Source organism: Oncorhynchus masou, chromosome 22 (assembly GCF_036934945.1).
Source record: "Oncorhynchus masou masou isolate Uvic2021 chromosome 22, UVic_Omas_1.1, whole genome shotgun sequence".
NCBI lineage: Eukaryota > Metazoa > Chordata > Actinopteri > Salmoniformes > Salmonidae > Oncorhynchus > Oncorhynchus masou.
The window spans coordinates 31,782,494-31,805,262 of NC_088233.1; the positions used below are offsets into that span (position 1 = coordinate 31,782,494).

At 42.9% G+C, this 22,769-nt stretch overlaps 1 protein-coding gene across 4 annotated transcripts in view; it reads left to right on the forward strand.

Annotated features, from left to right (window-relative positions):
• The first annotated feature begins 1,002 nt into the window (after positions 1-1,002).
• The window catches only part of scaper (S-phase cyclin A-associated protein in the ER), a 133,794-nt gene continuing 112,027 nt past the window's right edge, over positions 1,003-22,769 (forward strand). For 2 of the 4 annotated variants that reach the window (XM_064929909.1, XM_064929910.1), the window contains exon 1: positions 1,003-1,320. In XM_064929909.1, coding sequence (XP_064785981.1) covers positions 1,144-1,320 — 177 coding nt within the window. In that variant the 5' untranslated portion in view covers positions 1,003-1,143. Of the gene's footprint in view, positions 1,321-19,098; positions 19,723-22,322; positions 22,406-22,769 lie in introns of those variants that run through there. The other 2 variants (XM_064929911.1, XM_064929912.1) reach the window with 2 other exon arrangements.

Below are 22,769 nucleotides of genomic sequence, written 5' to 3' on the forward strand. Positions count from 1 at the left end.
ATTAGTTAAAGCAATGAATTTGTATCCCCTCTCTTTCGGACTTCAGCTGCATATTTCCCTCCATTTTCTTCAAATCTGAAAAAGTGGTGAAGCCATGCCCATTTTCTGAAGAATTGCATTATGGGGACTAAAAGCACGGAAATATTCCACCTTTATTTAACTAGGCAAGTCAGTTTAGAACACATTCTTATTTACAATGACAGGCCTACCACGGCTGAACTCTCCCCTAACCCGGACGACGATGGGCCAATTGTGCGCCACCTTTTGGGACTCCCGATCACAGCTGGTTGTGCGATACTGTGCCTTAGACCGCTGTGCCACTCGTATCTACTGCTTGTATACTTCGTATTTTGGCGAATGTAGTAAGAATCCGGGAACTTTGGGCATACTAACTATATCCATACCATGACCAATAAACATACTACATACTCAATTTATGTCACAAGTAGTAAGATTAGTGCAGTTAGTATGAGTATTTGAATACAGCTATGGTTTCCATGTGGTTGATGCCATTCCATTTGCTCCAGCCATTTATGAGCCATCCTCCCCTCAGCAGCCTCCACTGATACCAAAGTTTGGCTGACAGTCATTGAGCCAAAAAACGATGTGCCTACTCTTAATACTAGGATATTGCTTGGCGAGGATGAAAAGGCTCTGAATTTCCATGAAATACGTGATTTGGTGACAATTCTGAAGTCAGACGCGTTAGCTACAGGCGACCGCCTGGCAATCTGTAGGAATCGTAGACAAACTTTTTGCGTGCTCCAGTTCGAACAATTTGGGTAAATATTTGGGCAATAATGATGAGGGTGACAAGACGAGAACATCGATCTGACAATTTTTTGTTTGTTTTTATCCCGCCCATTTACTTGGTTGCCATGGTTGAAGGTTAACTCCTACCGGGGTAGCCCGAATAATGAGCTTTGTGATTGGTTTGTATTTCTTCAGTTTCCACCAAACCAATGAATGATTGGATATCCTATGTGTCTGTCATAAATTTGATCTTACTCCTGTAAAATGCTAGGTTGCTTTTAGCTGTCAGTGGTGTTTTATGTCGTTTCCATCAACACCGAAAACGCGACAAGTGAGATCATTTTCAAATAAAATAAATTTTACCCCAAGAATTGAATTACATTTACGTCAATGTCAAAAGACAGTCGCCACGATGGACGACGGCGTGGCGCTGGTCAACACCGACTCGGCCCTAGAATTGGACAAGGGCAAGGCGGAGACGGGAGGGAGAGGTCTGGCAGCAACAGCTCTGGATCCTCGCATGGAGGAGGGAAAAGCCGGAATACTCCCATAACCGTTGCCTCGAAGGTAGCTAGCTCTATTTTCAAGTTATACTGTATAATACACCAGCAAAGTAAGACCGCGTTTAGCCAGCCAACAAAAATATACCTATTTAGCTAAGGGGTTTTAGGCTGGGTTTCTGTGTAAGCACTTTGTGACATCTACTGATGTAAAAAGGTATTTAAATACATTTCATTTGTTGATTAATTGTTTGCGCGCTAGATTAATTGTTTGCGCGCAGTTAGCTAACTGGGCTACTAGTGTCGCTATTCTGTAGCGTTCGTTATGTTGTCGCTAACTCCGCTCAGCTGAAACCCACGGCTATTTTACCTAGCTAGCCAACTAAAGTAGCTAATGGTATGTTGAGTTGCAGGCCCTTTCGATAGGGGTTTTATTCCTTTTGTCCAAAGTAAATAATATTGTCTTGTATCGTTATGTTAACTATACGCTACCGGTTAAACATTTTAGGATCAAGGTTTAAAAAAACATTTTTTTTTACCATTTTCTACATTGTAGAATAATATTGGAGACATCAAAACTATGAAATAACACATGGAATAATTTAGTAAACAAATCAAAATATGTTTGAGATTCTTCAAATAGCCACCCATTCCCTTTGACAGCTTTGCACACTTTTGGCATTCTCTCAACCAGCTTCACCTGGAATGCTTTTCCTACAGTCCTACATATGCTGAGCACTTGTTGGCTGCTTTCCTTCACTCTGTGGTCCAACTCATTCCAAACCATCTCAATTGGGTTGAGGTTGGGTGATTGTGGAGGCCAGGTTGTGTGTTAGGTCATTGTCCTGTTGAAAAACAAATGATAGTCCCACTAAGTAAAAAACCCCAGATGAGATGGTGTATTGCTGCACAATACTGTGGTAGCCAAGCTGGTTAAGTGTGCCTTGAATTCTAAATAAACCACTGACAGTGTCACCAGCAAAGCACCCCCAGACCATAACAACTCCCCATACGTTACGGTGGGAAATATACATGTGGAGATCATCCATTCACCCACACCGTGACTCACAAAGACATGGCGGTTGGAACCAAAAATCTACAATTTGGACTCCATACCAAAGGACAAATTTCCACCGGTCTAATGTCCATTGCTCTTTTTTTTTGGCACAAGCAAGTCTCTTCTTATTGGTGTCCTTTGGTAGTGGTGTCTTTGCAGTAATTCGACCATGAAGGCCTGATTCACGCAGTCTCCTCTGATCAGTTGACGTTGAGATGTCTCTGTTACTTGAACTCTGAAGCATTTATTTGGGCTGCAATTTCTGCGGCTGGTAACTCTAATGAACTTATCCTCAGCAGGAGAGGTAACTGGGTCTTCCATTCCTGAGGCGGTACTCATGAGAGCCAGTTTCATCATAGTACTTGATGTTTTTTGCTACAGCACTTGAAAAAACATTCAAAGTTCTTGAATTTTCCGTGTTGACTGACCTTCATGTCTTAAAGTAATGATGGAATGTAATTTCTCTTTGCTTATTTGAGCTGTTCTTGCCATAATATGGACTTGGTCTTTTACCAAATAGGGCTATCTTCTGTATACCATCCCTACCTTGTCACAACACAACTGATTGGCTCAAACGCACGAAGAAGGAAAGAAATTCCACAAATGAACTTTTAACAAAGCACACCTGTTAATTGACTACCTCATGAAGCTGGTTGAGAGAATGCCAAAAGTGTGCAAAGCTGTCAAGGCAAAGGGTGTCTATTTGAAGAATCTCAAATTTTTATTTTGTTTAACGCTTTTTGGTTTCTACATGTGTTATTTCCTAGTTTTGATGTCTTCACTATTATTCTACAATGTAGAAAATAGTAAAAAATAAAGAAAAACCCTTGAATGAGTAGGTGTTCTAAAACGTTTGACCGATAGTGTAGTTGTCACAGAACAATGCGACCGACATTTCACTGGATGTATAAATGTGAAGCATCCGCTTGGCCTGTCCACTCACTACCAAAACTGGTTTTGAGAGGAAGCCCAGTGTGAGAAGATGGAACAAGATAGATTTTTATGGAGCCATCGAGCTGCCGAAAGGTTGAATGTACGTATCCGTATCGTTTGGATCGTAAGAAAAGCCACGCATGACATGAAACAGTTAAATTAGGTCTGTAAACGTGCAAACCCTATGTTACGACTATGAATTAACATTTACACGTTCAATTATTACTTTTTTTCCCTTTACTCTGTTACAGATATTTTTTTATATGTACACATTGTCAGAAAGGTGGCATTTGCAATGGACATGAACTTAAAGTTGCTAGACGTCAATAAATCAACTCTAGCCCAGACGTTAGTTGCTTCCGGTTTCATTTCCAAAATAAAAGCCAAGAGCTTGTTTTAGAACACCATTCGATAACGACGTTACACCAATAGTTGGCGTAGCATAGGGTTGGGCCTCCAGCAAATGACTTTGAAGATCCTTTTCTAGAATAACCGTTGAGCTGCAAAATAGAAAGTAAATATGATTTAGTCTAGGCCTATTCCACTATCTAAATATGCCATTCTGTTGTGTTATTTAATTGCCATATAATTGCATAATTTATTTTTACAGCGGTGTGGGGATCCTGTGGGTATCATGTAACCTAATGAATCACACTTTTTCCAGTATTTGGGAGCACGGACTGTAAGCCTTAAATTAAGCATTTTGACTGTTTTTGCAATTTCCACTCTGAATGTAGACTTGTTATAGCCATTTGCGTTGCACAACCCCATCACGCAGAGGCTATATCCATATAAATAAATGAGACAAAACAAAATATTGACTAAATCTTGGCTATAATCTGTCCTGAGTGAAATAACCATGGGGTCCCAAATGGTCAAGACTATCTATAGCCTATTCTTATTGCCAGATAGGTTTTCCCTATAGGCCACTGCATGTGCTTATTCAACTATTTTGTTGAAAATGTATTTAGATGCTATATTTAGAACCCTGTGAGCTCGGGTTTCTTTAAGGGGAGGCCTATAATAAGAACAGTTATAAAACACAAATCGAGTTCTAAAAGTATTCTACAAGACACCAGTACCCAAAATTATAGCCTAAATTGCAATGCCTATAAGTTGAAGGCCTGTTTTTATTTTTTATATTTGGGTAGGCCTTAATAAAACATTGAATTGTTAAAGTAATAGGCTAAAGAACTTTGGAGAATTGATGGCTAAGGCTATTCTCTTTGATTTTGTTCCTATTGCAACTCAGATATATTACAGAATGGATGACATTCTCACTGACTGAAATGAACTGAAGGAAGAAATCAAATCTAATTTTATTGGTTACATAGATGTTGATTCGAGTGTAGCGAAATGCTTGTACTTCTAATTCTGACAGTGCAGTAATATCTAACAAGTAATCTAACAATTTCCCAACAACTACCTAATACGCACAAATCTAAAGGCGTGAATGAGAATATGTACATATAAATATATTGATGAGCCATGGCCGAGCGGCAGTTAGGAAAGCTAAGGCTAGCTTTTTCAAACAGAAATTTGCATCCTGTAGTACAAACTCAAAAAAGTTCTGGGACACTGTACATTCCATGGAGAATAAGAACACCAACACTGTTATCACCGATAAATCCACTATAATTGAGAATTTCAATAAGCATTTCTCTACGGCTGGCCATACTTTCCACCTGGCTAACCCTGCCCCGGTCAACTGAGCGGCACCCTCCACAGCAACCCGCCGAAGCCCCCACCATTTCTCCTTCACCCAAATCCAGATAGCCGATGTTCTGAAAGAGCTGCAAAATCTGGACCCCTACAAATCAGCAGGGCTAGACAATCTGGACCCTCTCTTTCTAAAATTATCCACTGAAATTGTTGCAACCCCTGTTACTAGGCTGTTCAACCTCTCTTTCGTATCGTCTGAGATCCCCAAAGATTGGAAAGCTGCTGCGGTCATCCCCCTCTTCAAAGGGGGTGACACTCTAGTCCCAAACTGCTACAGACCTATATCAATTCTACCCTGCCTTTCTAAGGTCTTCGAAAGCCAAGTTAACAAACAGATTACTGACCATTTTGAATCCCACCATACCTTCTCTGCTATGCAATCTGGTTTCAGAGCTGGTCATGAGTGCACCTCAGCCACGCTCAAGATTCTAAACGACATCATAACCGCCATCAATAAGATACATTACTGTGCAGCCGTATTCATTGACCTATCCAAGGCTTTCGACTCTGTCAATCACCACATTCTTATTGGCAGACTCGACCTACTACTTCTCTGATAGATTTCAGTGTGTCAAATCGGAGGGGCTGTTGTCCGGACCTCTGGCAGTCTCTATGGGGGTGCCACAGGGTTCAATTCTCGGGCCGACTCTCTTCTCTGTATACATCAATGACGTCGCTCTTGCTGCTGGTGATTATCTGATCCACCTCTACGCAGACGACACCATTCTGTATACTTCTGGGCCTTCTTTGGTTGGACACTGTGTTAACTAACCTCCAGACGAGCTTCAATGCCATACAACTATCCTTCCGTGGCCTCCAACTGCTCTTAAATGCAAGTAAAACTAAATGCATGCTATTCAATCGATCACTGCCCGCACCTGCCCACCCGTCCAGCATCACTACTCTGGACGGCTCTGACTTAGAATACGTGGACTACAAATACCTAGGTGTCTGGTTAGACTGTAAACTTTCCTTCCAGACTCACATTAAGCATCTCCAATCCAAAATCAAACCTAAACTTGGCTTCCTGTATCACAACAAAACATCCTTCACTCATGCTGCCAAACATGCCCTCATAAAACTGACTATCCTACCGATACTCGACTTTGGCGATGTCATCTATAAAATAGCCTCCAACACTTTACTCAACAAATTGGATGCAGTCTATCACAGTGCCATCTGTTTTGTCACCAAAGCCCCATACACTACCCACCACTGCGACCTGTATGTTCTTGTTGGTTGGGCCTCGCTTCATACTCGTCGCCAAACCCACTGGCTCCAGGTCATCTATAAGTATTTGCTTTGTAAAGCCCAGCATTATCTCAGCTCACTGGTCACCATAGCAGCACCTGCCTGTAGCACGCGCTCCAGCAGGTATATCCCACTGGTCACCCCTAAAGCCAATTCCTTCTTTGGTCGCCTTTCTTTCCAGTTCTATGCTGCCAATGACTGGAATGAACTGCAAAAATCACTGAAGCTGGAGACTCATATCTCCCTCACTAGCTTTAAACACCAGCTGTCAGAGCAGCTCACAGATCACTGCACCATAGCCCATCTGTAAACAGCCCATCTATCTACCTCATCCCCATACTGTATTGTAGGCTGTCTCGTCGTTGTTGGTAATCAAGTCCACTCCTGTTGTGTCGTCTGCAAACTTGATGATTGAGTTGGAGGCAGGCATGACCACGCAGTCGTAGGTGAACAGAGAGTACAGGAGGAGGCTGAGCATGCACCCATGTGGGGCCCCAGTATTAAGGGTCAGCGAAGTGGAGATGTTGTTTCCTACCTTCACCACCTGGGGGCGACCTGTCCAGGACCTAATTGCACAGGGCGGGGTTGAGACCCAGGGCCTCCAGCTGGATGATGAGCTTGCATGGTACTATGGTGTTAAATGCTGGGCTGTAGTTAATGAACAGCATTCTTACATAGGTATTCCTCTTGTCCAGGTTGGATAGGGCAGTGTGATGACAATTGCATCGTCTGTGGATGTAATTAAACGTTGAAATATATTGGAATGATGAGTTGCACGCCTCATGCATGCGCTGCACTTTATTTGGCTAGTAGGTAAATAGGCCTACATTAGGGTATAATGACTCGATGGCTGTATGCCTCCAGAAGGGCATCTTCTGAGACTGAGGGGTGCTTTTCCGAAGCTGCATGGTGCTGCATGGAGATCATAAGCTCTTCAACTGGGCAGCAGTGTCGTGGCATAATTGCCATATAATTGCATAATTAGACCACTGCAACAGAGTTGGTTTGAAGTGTGGGAATAAGTGTATGCCCGATTTAGCCTACATTTAAGCTCTCCTTTGAAGTCCATATGTTCAAGACCCGATTCATATAAATTATTTTAAATTCATATTAACCACTCCTACAGAATATGCTTTGGCAAGATTTTGAGTGATGAAATCAATGTCAAAATATTCTGTCAAAAAATATTTTGATTGGCAAAGACTCCAATGGTCATACATAATTCATAGATTCACCAAACATCTGTTATTATTCTGTTTCATTTTTCCTGGTATATACTACAGGTTATGATTCATTATTCCTGGTATATCCTCCTGGATATGTTTCATTATTCCTGGTATATACTACTGGTTATGATATGCAGACAGAGCCCAGAGAATGGGATGGTGCAATAATGAATTAGTCATATGTTACTGACCGCTTTGATTCGGTCTTATGTAGCAAAATTTGTAATAATTTTTTATATTCGATAAAAGCAGAGACACAGGGCTACAACATTGTATATCATACACTGCATTTGAGGAACAATGGGACAGTAATTCTGCTTTGAAAGTTGATAAACGTGTAACCCCACTTTTGACAAAATGGGCCTTGAATCATTTTGGTACACCTGCTGGCAAGCTCTTCTTTGTCTACACCCATTCAGCATTGTTCACACCCTCCTAAGCCAGTCCCACCCATCTCTTTATGGATTCACAAGTGAGGTAATATGCTAAACAGTGAGTAGTGTAGTAAAGATTAAGTGTAAAAGTAGTAGCCTACATTAAGTAACAATTCAAGGTAAACAAAGTGTCCGGATACAAATATTTTATAAATATTAGATGACTCTTACCCAGACACACTTGTTTAAATTGACGGGTCATGTGAAAGAAATGCTATAACCCCCAGCCACATCTTGCTAAGTGGATGGGTCTCTACGGAAGGTGTAAACTGTACAGCGAAATGGTTACTTGCATAGTAGCAAAATCAAAAATAGTGTCAATATAAAAATGTGTCAATACCAATAGAGAGAGAGAACATAATATACAGTACATACAAGAAAAATAACCATATCAGTGATACTGGTGATAGATCAGGTAGTTATATGCATACAGTAAGGGGTAAAGTGGCTGAGCAGCAGGATTTAAAAAAAAATGGTAGCAGCAACGTGTGTGTGTGTTTGGAGAGTGTTGTGAATAAAAGTTAGTTCATTTAAAGAGCATTTCTCTCTCTGTGGGTCCAACCCCAAGAAGTTCTGGAAAACAGTTAAAGACCTGGAGAATAAACCCTCCTCACAGATGCCCATGTCCCTTAATTTAGGGATCCCTAAGCGCGAATCATGCTCGAATCCCGCTAGCGGGATTGATTTGACAACATCCAGTGAAATTGCAGTGCGCCAAATTAAAGCCACAGAAATATCAATATTCAACATTCACGAAAATATGTGTCATGCATCAAAATAAAGCTTAACTTCTTGTTAATCCAGCCGCTGTGTCAGATTTCAAAAAGGCTTTACGGTGAAAGCAGACCGTGAGATTATCTGAGGACAGCACCCCACATACAAACACACGAAAATAATTTTTCAACCAGGCAGGTGCGACACAAAAGGCAAAAATAGCCATACCTTTGAAGATCTTTTTTTCAATCTGAAATGTTTCAGTGACACAATGAATGGTCGTTTGTTCGATAAATTCCTTTATATCCCAAATATGTCCATTTATTTGGGCGTTTGATTCAGAAATACACCGGTTCCAACATGACTACAAAGTATCTAATAACTTACCTGTAAACCTGGTCCAAACATTTCAAACAACGTTCCTAATCCAACCTCAGGTATCCTAAAATGTAAATAAACAATACAATTTAAGACTGAATAAACTGTTTCTAATACAGGAACGCAACAAATGCACACAACAAATGACTAAAGCCCTTCAGAGTGACACCTACAAAGAACAGCCCTACTTCTTCATTTCTCAAAGGAAAAACATCAACCAATTTCTAAAGACTGTTGACATCTAGTGTAAGCCATGGGAACTGCAATCTGGGACCTAATAAATCAGGTCTCCCATATAAAACCATTGGAAAACACAATGACCTCCCCCAAATAAATTTCCCTCTGGGTTATGCTCGGGGTTTCACCTGCCAAATCAGTTCTGTTATACTCAGACATTATTCTGACAGTTTTAGAAACTTCAGAATGTTTTCTATCCAAATCTACTAATCATATGAATATCCTAGCTTCTGGGCCTGAGTAACAGGCAGTTTACTTTGGGCACGCTTTTCATCTGGATGTGAAAATACTGCCCCCTATCCCACAGAGGTTAACTCTTAGGGATCCCTTCACCCCCATTCCCGCTCGGGTCCCGTTAACGGGATTGAGACAGAAATACTCATAAGAATTCATTAAACATACAAGTGTTATACATCAAAATACAGCTTAACTTCTTGTTAATCCAGCCACAGTGTCAGATTTAAAAAAGGATTTAATTACCATGTAATTATCTGAGGACAGCACCTCGCATACAAACACAAGAAAATCCTATTTCAACCAGCCAGGTGCGACACAAACATCAGAAATGACTATATAAATCATACCTTACCTTTGAAGATCTTATGTTGGTATGCCAAAATGTCCCAGAAACATCACAAATGGTCTTTTTTTTGCGATACATTTCTTGTTTATATCCCCAAAATATCAATTTATTTGGTGCGTTTGATTCAGAAATAAACCGGTTTCAACTCGCCCAACATGCCTACAAAGTATCTAATACGTTACCTGTAAACTTGGTCCAAACTTTTCAAACAACTTTCCTCATCCAAACTTAGGTATCCTAAAACGTAAATAATCAATACAATTTACGACGGGATAAACTGTGTTCAATACCGGAAAAAAACAAAGGGAAGCACGTTCCAGGTTGCGCACACCAAAAGACTTGAGTCCCTCTGAGTGACACATGGAAGTAACAGGGCTACTTCTTCATTTTTCAAAAGAAAAACATCAACCATTTCTAAAGACTGTTGACATCTAGTGGAAGCCATAGGAACTGCAAGCAAATTCCTATTAAAAAGAGCTTCCCAGAAGAAACCTAAAAGAAAACACAAAAGATTTCCCTGAATGGATTGTGCTCGGGGTTTTGACTGCTAAATAAGTTCTGTTATACCCACATAAATTATTCAAACAGTTTTAGAAACTTCAGTGTTTTCTATCCAAATCGACTAATAACATGCAAATCCTAGCTTCTGGGCCTGAGTAGCAGGCAGTTTACTTTGGGCACGCTTTTCATCTGGACATCAAAATACTGCCCCCTAGCCTTAAGAAGTTTTAACCAGGTAGGCCAGTTGAGAACAAGTTCTCATTTACAACTGCGACTTGGCCAAGATAGAGCAAAGCAGTGCGACACAAACAACAATTACACATAGGATAAACAAACGTAGAGTCAGTAACTCAATAGAAAAGTCTATATATAGTGTGTGCAAATGTAGTAAGATTAGGGAGGTAAGGCAATAAATAGGCCATAGTGGCGAAATAATGACAATTTAGCAATTAAACATTTGTAGTGATAGATGTGCAGATGATGATGTGTAGGAGGGATACTGGGGTGAAAAAGAGCAAAAATAAATAACAATATGGGGATGAGGTAGTTGGGTGGGCTATTTACAGATGAGCTATGTACAGGTGCAATGATCGGTAAGCTTTTCTGACAGCTGATGCTTAAAGTTGGTGAGGGAGATATGAGTCTCCAGCTTCAAATCAAATTTTATTTGTCACATACACATGGTTAGCAGATGTTAATGCGTGTGTAGCGAAATGCTTGTGCTTCTAGTTCCGACAAAGCAGTAATAACCAACAAGTAATCTAGCTAACAATTCCAAAACTACTACCTTATAGACACAAGTGTAAGGGGATAAAGAATATGTACATATATGAATGAGTGATGGTACAGAGTAGCATAGGCAAGATACAGTAGATGGTATTGAGTACAGTATATACATATGAGATGAGTATGTAAACAAAGTGGCATAGTTAAAGTGGCTAGTGATAGTGGCTATGTATTACATAAAGATGCAGTAGATGATATAGAGTACAGTATATACGTATACATATGAGATGAATAATGTAGGGTATGTAAACATTATATTAGGTAGCATTGTTTAAAGTGGCGAGTTATATATTTTACATCATTTCCCATCAATTCCCATTATTAAAGTGGCTGGAGTTGAGTCAGTATGTTGGCAGCAGCCACTCAATGTTAGTGGTGGCTGTTTAACAGTCTGATGGCCTTGAGATAGAAGCTGTTTTTCAGTCTCTCGGTCCCAGCTTTGATGCACCTGTACTGACCTCGCCTTCTGGATGATAGCGGGGTGAACAGGTAGTGGCTCGGGTGGTTGTTGTCCTTGATGATCTTTATGGCCTTCCTGTGACATCGGGTGGTGTAGGTGTCCTGGAGGGCAGGTAGTTTGCCCCCGGTGATGCGTTGTGCAGACCTCACTACCCTCTGGAGAGCCTTACGGTTGTGGGCGGAGCAGTTGCCGTACCAGGCGGTGATACAGCCCAACAGGATGCTCTCGATTGTGCATCTGTAGAAGTTTGTGAGTGCTTTTGGTGACAAGCCGAATTTCTTCAGCCTCCTGAGGTTGAAGAGGCGCTGCTGCGCCTTCTTCACGATGCTGTCTGTGTGGGTGGACCAATTCAGTTTGTCTGTGATGTGTACGCCGAGGAACTTAAAACTTACTACCCTCTCCACTACTGTTCCATCGATGTGGATAGGGATAGTTCCCTCTGCTGTTTCCTGAAGTCCACAATCCTCTCCTTAGTTTTGTTGACGTTGAGTGTGAGGTTGTTTTCCTGACACCACACTCCGAGGGCCCTCACTTCCTCCATGTAGGCTGTCTCGTCGTTGTTGGTAATCAAGCCTACCACTGTTGTGTCGTCCGCAAACTTGATGATTGAGTTGGAGGCGTGCGTGGCCACACAGTCGTGGGTGAACAGGGAGTACAGGAGATGGCTCAGAACGCACCCTTGTGGGGCCCCAGTGTAGAGGATCAGCGGGGTGGAGATGTTGTTGCCTACCCTCACCACCTGGGGGCGGCCCGTCAGGAAGTCCAGTACCCAGTGGCACAGGGCGGGGTCGAGACCCAGGGTCTCGAGCTTGATGACGAGCTTGGAGGGCACTATGGTGTTGAATGCCGAGCTGTAGTCGATGAACAGCATTCTCACATAGGTTTTCCTCTTGTTCAGATGGGTTAGGGCAGTGTGGTTGAGATTGCATCGTCTGTGGACCTATTTGGGCGGTAAGCAAATTGGAGTGGGTCTAGGGTGTCAGGTAGGGTGGAGGTGATATGGTCCTTGACTAGTCTCTCAAAGCACTTCATGATGACGGAAGTGAGTGCTACGGGGCGGTAGTCGTTTAGCTCAGTTACCTTAGCTTTCTTGGGAACAGGAACAATTGTGGCCCCTTTGAAGCATGTGGGAACAACAGACTGGGTTAGGGATTGATTCCGTAAACACACCAGCCAGCTGGTCTGCGCATGCTCTGAGGGCGCTGCTGGTGATGCCGACTGGGCCTGCAGCCTTGTGAGGGTTGACACGTTTAAATGTTTTCCTCACGTCGGCTGCAGTGAAGGAGAGTCTGCATGTTTTGGTTGCGGGCCGTGTCCTTGGCACTGTTTTGTCCTCAAAGCGGGCAAAAAAAGTATTTAGTCTGCCTGGGAGCAAGACATCCTGGTCCGTGACGGGGCTGGTTTTCTTTTTGTAATCTGTGATTGACTGTAGACCCTGCCACATACCTCTTGTGTCTGAGCCGTTGAATTGAGATTCTACTTTGTCTCTATACTGACGCTTAGCTTGTTTGATTGCCTTGCGGAGGGAATAGCTACACTGTTTGTATTCGGTCATGTTTCCGGTCACCTTGCCCTGATTTAAAAGCAGTGGTTTGCGCTTTCAGTTTCACGCAAATGCTGCCATCAATCCACGGTTTCTGTTTTGGGAATGTTTTAATCGTTGCTACGGGAACGACATCTTCAACGCACGTTCTAATGAACTTGCCCACCGAATCAGCGTATTCATCAATGTTGTTGTTTGATGCAATACGAAACATATCCCAGTCCACATGATGGAAGCAGTCTTGGAGTGTGGAATCAGCTTGGTCGGACCAGCGTTGAACAGACCTCAGCGCGGGAGCTTCTTGTTTTAGTTTCTGTCTGTAGGCAGGGATCAACAAAATGGAGTCGTGGTCAGTTTTTCCGAAAGGAGAGTGGGGCAGGGCCTTATATGCGTCGCGGAAGTTAGAATAGCAATGGTCCAAGGTTTTTCCAGCCCTGGATGCGCAATCGATATGCTGATACAATTTAGGGAGTCTTGTTTTCAGATTAGCCTTGTTAAAATCCCCAGCTACAATGAATGCAGCATCAGGATATATGGATTCCAGTTTGCAAAGAGTCATATAAAGTTAGTTCAGAGCCATCGATGTGTCTGCCTGGGGGGGAATATATACGGCTGTGATTATAATCGAAGAGAATTCCCTTGGTAGATAATGCGGTCGACATTTGATTGTGAGGAATTCTAAATCAGGTGAACAGAAGGACTTGAGTTCCTGTATGTTGTTGTGGCCACACCACGTCTCGTTAACCATGAAGCATACGCCCCCGCCCCTCTTCTTACCAGAAAGATGTTTGTTTCTGTCGGCGCGATGCGTGGAGAAACCAGCTGGCTGCACCGACTCCAATAGCGTCTCTCCAGTGAGCCATATTTCCGTGAAGCAAAGAACGTTACAGTCTCTGATGTCCCTTTGGAATGCTAACCCTTGCTTGGATTTCATCAACCTTGTTGTCAAGAGACTGGACATTGGCGAGAAGAATGCTAGTGAGTGGTACACGATGTGCCCGTCTCCGGAGTCTGACCAGAAGACCGCTTCGTTTCCCCCTTTTACAAAGTCGTTTTTTTGGGTCGCTGGCTGGGATCCATTCCGTTGTCCTGGGTGAAAGGCAGAACACAGGATCCGCTTCGCGAAAGTCATATCCTTGGTCGTACTGATGGTGAGTTGACGCTGCTCTTATATTCAGTTGTTCTTCTCGACTGTATGTAATGAAACCTAAGATGACCTGGGGTACCAATGTATGAAATAACACGTAAAAAAAACAAAACTGCATAGTTTCCTAGGAATGCGAAGCGAGGCGGACATCTCTGTCGGCGCCGGAAGTCTCTTAGCTTCAGTGATATTTGCAATTCATTCCAGTCATTGGCAGCGGATAACTGGAAGGAAAGGCAGCCAAATGAGGAGTTGGCTTTGGGGGTGACCAGTGAAATATACCTGCTGGAGCGCGGGCTACGGGTGGGTGCTGCTATGGTGACCAGTGAGCTGAGATAATGCGGGGCTTTCCCTAGCAAAGACTTATAGATGACCTGGAGCCAGTGGGTTTGGCGACGAGTATGTAGCGAGGGCCAGCCAAAGAACATACAGGTCGCAGTGGTGGGTAGTTTTTGGAGCTTTGGTGACAAAACGGATGGCACTGTGATAGACCACATCCGATTAGCTGAGTAGAGTGTTGGAGGCTATTTTGTAAAAGACATCGCCGAAGTCAAGGATCGGTTGGATAGTCAGTTTTACGAGGGTATATTTGGCAGCATGAGTGAAGGATGCTTTGTTGCAAAATAGTATTGCTGAACAGTATTGTCTTTTATCGATGGCTGCTATGATATCGTTTAGGACCTTGAGCGTGGCTGAGGTGCACCCATGACCAGGTCGGAAACCAGATTGCATAGCGTAGAAGGTACGGTGGTATTCGAAATGGTCGGTGATTTGTTTGTTAACTTGGCTTTTGAAGAGTTTAGAAAGGCAGGGTAGGATAGATATAGGTCTGTAACAGTTTGGGTCTGGAGTGCCACCCCCTTTGAAGAGTGGGATGACTTCGGCAGCTTTCTAATCTTTAGGGATCTCGGACGATATGAAAGAGAGATTGAACAGGCTAGTAATAGGGGTTGCAACAATTTCAGCAGATAATTTTCGAGAGGGTCCAGATTTTCTAGCCCAGCTAATTTGTAGGGGTCCAGATTTTGCAGCTCTTTCAGAACAACAGTTAGGATTTGGGTGAAGGAGAAATGGGGGGGGGGGGCAAGTTGCTGTTGGGGGTGCAGAGCTGTTGACCGGGGCAGGGGTAGCCATGTGGAAAGCATGGCCAGCTGTAGAAAAATGCCTATTGAAATTCTCGGTTACTGTAGATTTATTGGTGGTGACAGTGCTTCCTAGCCTCAATGCAGTGGGCAGAACTTTTTGGAGTCTGTGTTACAGGATGCAAATTTCTGTTTGTGCTTTCCTAACTGCCTGTTTATATTGGTTCCTGGCTTCCCTGAAATATTGCATATCGCGGGGGCTATTCGATGCTAATGCAGTACGACACAGGATGTTTTTGTGCAGTTCAAGGGCAGTCAGGTCTGGAGTGAACCAGGGGCTATATCTGTTCTACATTTTTTGAATGGGGCACACTTATTTAAGATGGTGAGGAAAGCACTTTTAAAGAATAACCAGGCATCCTCTACTGACAGAATGAGGTCAATATCCTTCCAGGATACCCGGGCCAGGTCGATTTGAAAGGCCTGCTCGCTGAAGTGTTTTAGGGAGCGTTTGATAGTGATAAGGGGTGGTCGTTTGACCACGGACCCATTACGGACGCAGGCAATGAGGCAGTGATTGCTGAGATCCTGGTTGAAGACAGCAGAGGTGTATTTAGAGGGAACATTGGTCAGGATGTTATCTAGGAGGGTGCCCGTGTTTACAGATTTAGGGTTATACCTGGTAGGTTCCATGATAATTTGTGTGAGATTAAGGGCATCTAGCTTAGATTGTAGGACGGCCGGGGTGTTAAGCATATCCCAGTTTAGGTCACCTAACAGTACAAACTCTGAAGGTAGATGGGGGGAAATTAGTTCACATATGGTGTCTAGGGTACAGCCGGGGGCTGAGGGGGATCTATAACAAGCGGCAACAGTGATATATTTATTTCTGGAAAGGTGATTATTATTATTATTTTTTAAGTAGAAGCTCAAATTGTTTGGGCACAGACCTGGATAGCATGACAGAACTCGAAAGGCTATCTCTGCAGTAGATTGCAACTCCTCCCCCTTTGACAGTTTTATTTTGGCAGAAAATGTTGTAATTGGGGATGGAATTTTCAGAATGTTTGGTGGCCTTGCTATGCCAGGATTCAGACACGGCTAGGACATCATGGTTGGCGGAGGGCTTGCAAACCATTACAGACTACAAAGGGAAGGACAGCTGAGAGCTGCCCAGTGACATGAGCCTGCCAGACGAGCTAAACTACTTCTATGCTCGCTTTGAAACAAATAACACTGAAACATGCATGAGAGCACCAGCTGTTCCGGAAGACTTTGTGATCACGCTCTCCACAGCCGACGTGAGTAAGACCTTTAAACAGGTCAACATTCACAAGGCTGGACAGCCATTTGCATACAGATTCACAGATGATGCAATCTCTATTGCACTCCACACTGCCCTTTCCCACCTGGACTAAAGGAACACCTACAGTTGAAGTCGGAAGTTTACATACTCGTTTTTCAACCACTCCACAAATTTCTTGTTGACAGACTATAGTTTTGGCAAGTCGGTTAGGACATCTACTTTGTACATGACACAAGTAATTTTTCCAACAATTGTTTACGGACAGTATAATTCACTGTAACACAATTCCAGTGGTCAGAAGTTTACAAGCACTAAGTTGGCTGTGCTTTTAAACAGCTTGGAAAATTCCCAAAAATGATGTCATGGCTTTAGAAACTTCTGATAGGCTAATTGACATATTTTGAGTCAATTGGAGTTGTACCTGTGGATGTATTTCAAGGACTACATTCAAACTCAGTGCCTCTTTGCTTGACATCATGGGAAAATCAAAAGAAATCAGCCAGGACTTCAGAAAAAAATTTGTAGACCTCCACAAGTCTGGTTCATCCTTGGGAGCAATTTCAGAACGCCTGAAGGTACCACGTTCATTTGTACAAACAAGAGGACGCAAGTATAAACACCATGGGACCACACAGCCGTCATACCGCTCAGGAAGAAGACACGTTCTGTCTCCTAGAGACGAACTTACCTTGGTGTGGAGAGTGCAAATCAACCCCATAACAACTGCAAAGGACCTTGTGAAGATGCTGGAGGAAACGGGTACAAAAGTATCTATATCCACAGTAAAATGAGTCCTTTATCTACATAAGCTGAAAGGCCGCTCAGCAAGGATGAAGCCACGGTTTGCAACTGCACATAGGACCAAGATCATACTTTTTGGAGAAATGTCCTCTGGTCTGATGAAACAAAAATAGAACTGTTTGGCCATAATGACCATCCTTATGTTTGGAGGTTAAAGGGGGAGGCTTGCAAGTCGAAGAACACCATCCCAACAGTGAAGCACGGGGGTGGCAGCAGCATGTGGGGGTGCTTTGCTGCAGGAGGGACTGGTGCACTTCACAAAATAGATGGCATCATGATGAAAGGAAATTATGTGGATATATTGAAGCAACATCTCAAGACATCAGTCAGGACGTTAAAGCTTGGTCGCAAATGGGTCTTCCAAATGGACATTGACCCCAAGCATACTTCCAAAGTTGTGGAAAATGGCTTAAGGACAACAAAGTCAAGGTATTGGAGTGGCCATCAAAAAGCCCTGACCTCAATCCTTTAGAAAATGTTTGGGCAGAACTGAAAAATGTGTGAGAAAGGAGGCCTACAAACCTGACTCTGTTACACCAGCTCTGTCAGTAGGAATGGACCAAAATTCACCCAACTCTTGTGGGATGCTTGTGGGAAGGCTACCCAAAAGGTTTGACCCAAATTAAACAATTTTAAAGGCAATGCTACCAAATACTAATTGAGTGTATGTAAACTTCTGACCCACTGGGAATGTGATGAAAGACATAAAAGCTGAAATGAATCATTCTCTCTACTATTATTCTGACATTTCACATTCTTCCAATAAAGTGGTGATCCTAACTGATCTAAGACAATACAGGGAATTTTTACTAGGATTAAATGTCAGGAATTGTGAAACTGAGTTTAAATATATTTGGCGAAGGTGTATGTAAACTTCCGACTTCAGCTGTACATGTCTAAACAAAATATCCAAGATATGCTGTTAGCTAGCTATCTGACATTAGGTTGCTGGTTAGCTAGCTAACATTACGTCACCCCTTTATTTTATGAATGTGAAATGTGAGATTAATAGTATACATTTTTTTATTTTATAAAAAAAAACATTTTCGGGTGAGATGAACCTGCCAAAACTCTGAAAGGTATTATTGTACTTCAGAATTGCGACACACTATTGTTTCAAGCCTAAAATGTTAGTCCGTTATCGTAACATGGTGTTTGAATGTTCATAGATGAAATTTCACATTTTACGTTTCAGGTTTTACACATGGCTTTTCTTACGATACTAACGATATGTGTGTTCAACCTTTTTGCAGTTGTTTGGCTCCATAGATTTTGGCCGACATTCATTTTTTTTTTGCAATGCTTTGTCACCATGTGGCAGTACATTGTCTGCTGACATAATATGCCAGTTGATTAAATTAAAACAGTCAAATACTTCACTCTGTAGTGTTATGTCAGTCATTAGGAAAAAACTTATTTCACTGGAGCTGTGGATGTACTTTCTAAAGATGGTTGTGCTAAGGTTATTGCTCCGACATAAGGTAAAAATTCTTAATAGATCCTGTTTAGCCATTCTTCCATTGCTAAGGGTTGATTTTTAGGCATTGCATTGTTTTCTATAAGAATCCCTGCTCACACTAAATATCTTGCTGCATACCTCATTTGCTCGTAGCAAAGCTTATTTTGAGACTCTTACTCATTTGGCACAAAGTTGCAGTTGGCCCATGTGGGTTTGTGTTTGTCCTCCGGCCTTGTATGATTCATTGCATGCGGACCATGTGGGTTTGTGCTTTTCCTCCAGCCTTGTATGATTCATCCACTGCCAAGTCCAATCGGATGCTGCCTAACCTCAGCCTCTCTGGCTAATGCAGGCTTACATTAGCACACTCCTTGAGCCTGCAGCTACACTCATTTCTGGCAGTGGAGGACAGGGGCTGAGGGGCAGGCCTGTGAGATGAGAGGAGCTGTAAACACAGGAAGCAGTGCAGAGGAAAGGAGAGGAGACCCGGGTGAATGGCAGGAAGGCAGACGGACAGCAGCAGCAGTGGTCTGCAGCACAGGCCCAGGGGCTGGATGCTAGCTCAGCACAGTGCTCCGAGCTAAGCCCTGATTACAAACGGAGCAGAAAGGATTGACAGCCCACTAAGCACCTGGCTGTCTCAATCACCATTTGTGGTGAAGTTGACACAGCTGGGCAAGTTGCTATAGAAGTGCTAGCTACACACGGTCTATTTTGATCCTTCTGTCAGATGATGATGTCACCTATCACAAGTGGCAATGCTGGGGAAACAGGTTGGCTGAAGTGGGCTGCAAAAGTATGTCAGGGGTGGATAAGGACGAGGAACCTGCTTACAGACTCTACTTCTATTCTGTATGTATTTTTTAAGCCATCTTTCTCTCTCTTCACTCCCCCACTCGTTCTGCATGTCTGTTTGTAAACCTTCAAGCTCTTTCCTGTGTGCATGTAGAGGCTGTCTGTGACCGAGTTGCATAACAAGACTGTGTATTCTCCATTTTAAATGCAGAAGTGCGGAAATAAACAACCTGCACTGTCTACCATAGTCAAGGCCAGGTGGCAGGTGGCAGCAGCTGATTAAGTGGATCAGGAGAGCCTTTCCAAAAGCCTTGCCTACCTCATGCTGTACAGCTAGGAGTCAGTCAAGATAGGCTTCCCTTCATGTCAAGAGTCATCTGTGATAAGATGGCTGCCAATCCCATGAAACGGTGTTAATATTTACTGTCAACTGGGCGACGCATTTGCTATGATGGTAATGTAGCTTGCTATTTGTTCATTTCAGTGGGATTTGGCTACTCTGTTTGATGTGCAGCCCAGGGATGTTGGTGCTTGATCCTAATGTCCTTTGTTTCCTATGCTTTTCTGGTAAGAGAATGAAGCTGTGCATTTCCATCTAAAAGGACCCATTTAGCACCAACATAGAAGCATGTCAAATTGGGTCTCAAATGAAAGCAAGGAGTGTATGCTTGGGTGGTATACCGGGTATTTTGGAAATGGCCACGATGGTTTTTCAATACCGTCAATGCTGTTGAAACTATTTCTTTGAAGTTTTTTATAGATTTTTATATTTGTAACTGCTTTTTAAATAAATACCTGCAGTCAACTTGTACAATACATAAGGAGATAAAGCAGATCGCGTTCTTCATTTCACCTGTCACATTGTTTTACATTATGAAGCATTCGTAGTTCCCCAGAACAGGTGAGCCAGTCATGTGTTTGTTTGTAAGTAGCACAGTGGGAGAAAATCAAATTTAATTTGTCACATGCGCTGAATAGAACCTTACTGTGAAATGCTTACTTACAAGCCCTTAACCAACAATGCAATTTTATGAAAATCTGAGTTAAGGAACTATTTACTAAAGAAAGGTTGGGGTAAAGTGACTATGCATAGATAATAAACCGTGACTAGCAGTAGTGTAAAATAGTAAAAAAGTGCAAATAGTCCAGGTAGCCATTTGATTAATTGTTCAGCAGTCTTATGGCTTGGGGGTAGAAGCTGCTAAGGAGTCTTTTGGACCTAGACTTTCGCTTGCCATGCGGTAACAGAGAGAACAGTCTAATACTTGGGTGGCTGGTGTCATTGACAATTTTGGGGGGGCCTTCCTCTGATACTGCCTAGTATAGAGGTCCTGTATGGCAGGAAGCTTGATGTACTCGGCCATACGCACTACCTTCTGTAGCGCCTTAGTCAGATGCTGAGCAGTTGCCGTAGCAGACGGTGATGCAACCGTTCAGGATGCTCTTGATGGTGCAGCTGTAGTACTTTCTGAGCGTCTGTGAACACATGACAAATATTTTCAGTCTCCTTAGGAGGAATAGGCGTTCTCGTGCTCTCTCCGTGACAGGTTTGGCCTTAAACTGCCTTAATTTGGACCCCAGGGTAGCAGCTAATGGGGATCCCTAATTAATACAAATACTACAGCCCCGTTGACGTGAATGAGGGCGTGTTTGCCCTCCTTTTCCTGTAGTCCACAATCATCTCCTTTGTCTTGCTCACGTTGCGGTCAGGTTGTGTTCCTTTTGTCCAGGTGGGAAAGGACAGTGTGGAGTGCAATAGAGATGGCGTCATCTGTGGCTCTGTTGGGGTGGTATGCGAATTGGAGTGCCGTAAAACGGCAGGCATCTCCTCCGGCGCAGAGAGTGATCCGGGGCATTCAACTATAGTTGTCCTTCACAGAAAATAACTTAGTGCAACACAATTGGCAGGAAATTAGCTTAGAATGAAAAATATTTATTTTTTTACATTTTTACATTTAAGTCATTTAGCAGACGCTCTTATCCAGAGCGACTTACAAATTGGTGAATTGGTGAATTCACCTTTTTTCCCGCAAAAACAATGCAAGGCCATCATATTTCTGTTTTTCACTGAAAGAATGTAGCCAGCTCCTAATGTTTTGCTTGCGTTTTACCAGAGAAAAGTAGGCCACACCGAAAGGTAGCGACAGCAAGATTACCCCCCCCCCCCCAGGGAGAGAGAGACAGCTCTCACATTTTTCAACATGTTTTTTTACAAAAGGATAGATTTGGAGTTAGATAAACTTCGATTTTTCGGCAAGGACATATGCAGGATGCTACACTTAACAACATGGCCTTCGTTCCAGAACCAAACTCCAAACCTTCAACCCAATTATGACCAAAATTAACCACATTGATTATTGCTACGAAGGTTTCCTTTTGATAAGCCATAAAGAGGTTTGTTTGCTAGAGCACCCTACCATTAGAGACATGAGGACACTATCCATCCTGGAACTGAGCTGCCAGACTTGCAAGGACAGACCAGAGGCAACTTCAATTAGCATTTTGAGGTGTGAAGTAAAAGGTGTTGAGGCCTTTGGGCCCAATAAGTGGCCGAGGTCTGTGAAGCCCCCTCCTGCTGTTCAAAGACTGGCATTTTCTACAAGAAATTCACCTCAAGAAATAAAAGCTTCTCTCAAGTGGGTGTGACACCTACTCCCGTTGCCTGCTGCAGTGCTGCTTGGATTCCACCTGGCGATCTGTTCACCAGCTGCCTTGGCCTGTCTCCACCTGTCTGATACAGGTACCCCCATCACACTCCCCCCCCTCTCTCCCGAGCTTCTGCACACACACACGGTTGGGGCGAGTGACTACTTTATGGTGGAAATTACAAGATTATGTTATAATTTTATTGCATCAAATGGTTGTTTTATGCAACAGAATAGAGGATTCTTAACTATTGTTTGTGTGTTCTACTGAGGATGGGTCTCTGGGAGATGACACTGAAAGGAGATTTATGATTATTTTGGGTGATAACCTAATGAGACCGCCTTCCAGAGCGTGAGTTAATATTTCTGTTCTATATGGTACCAGGGAGCGATGACCCCAGGGCCAGACCCTGGTCAGTACACAAAGATAACTGTTTCTACAGCAGATACTTTAATTCA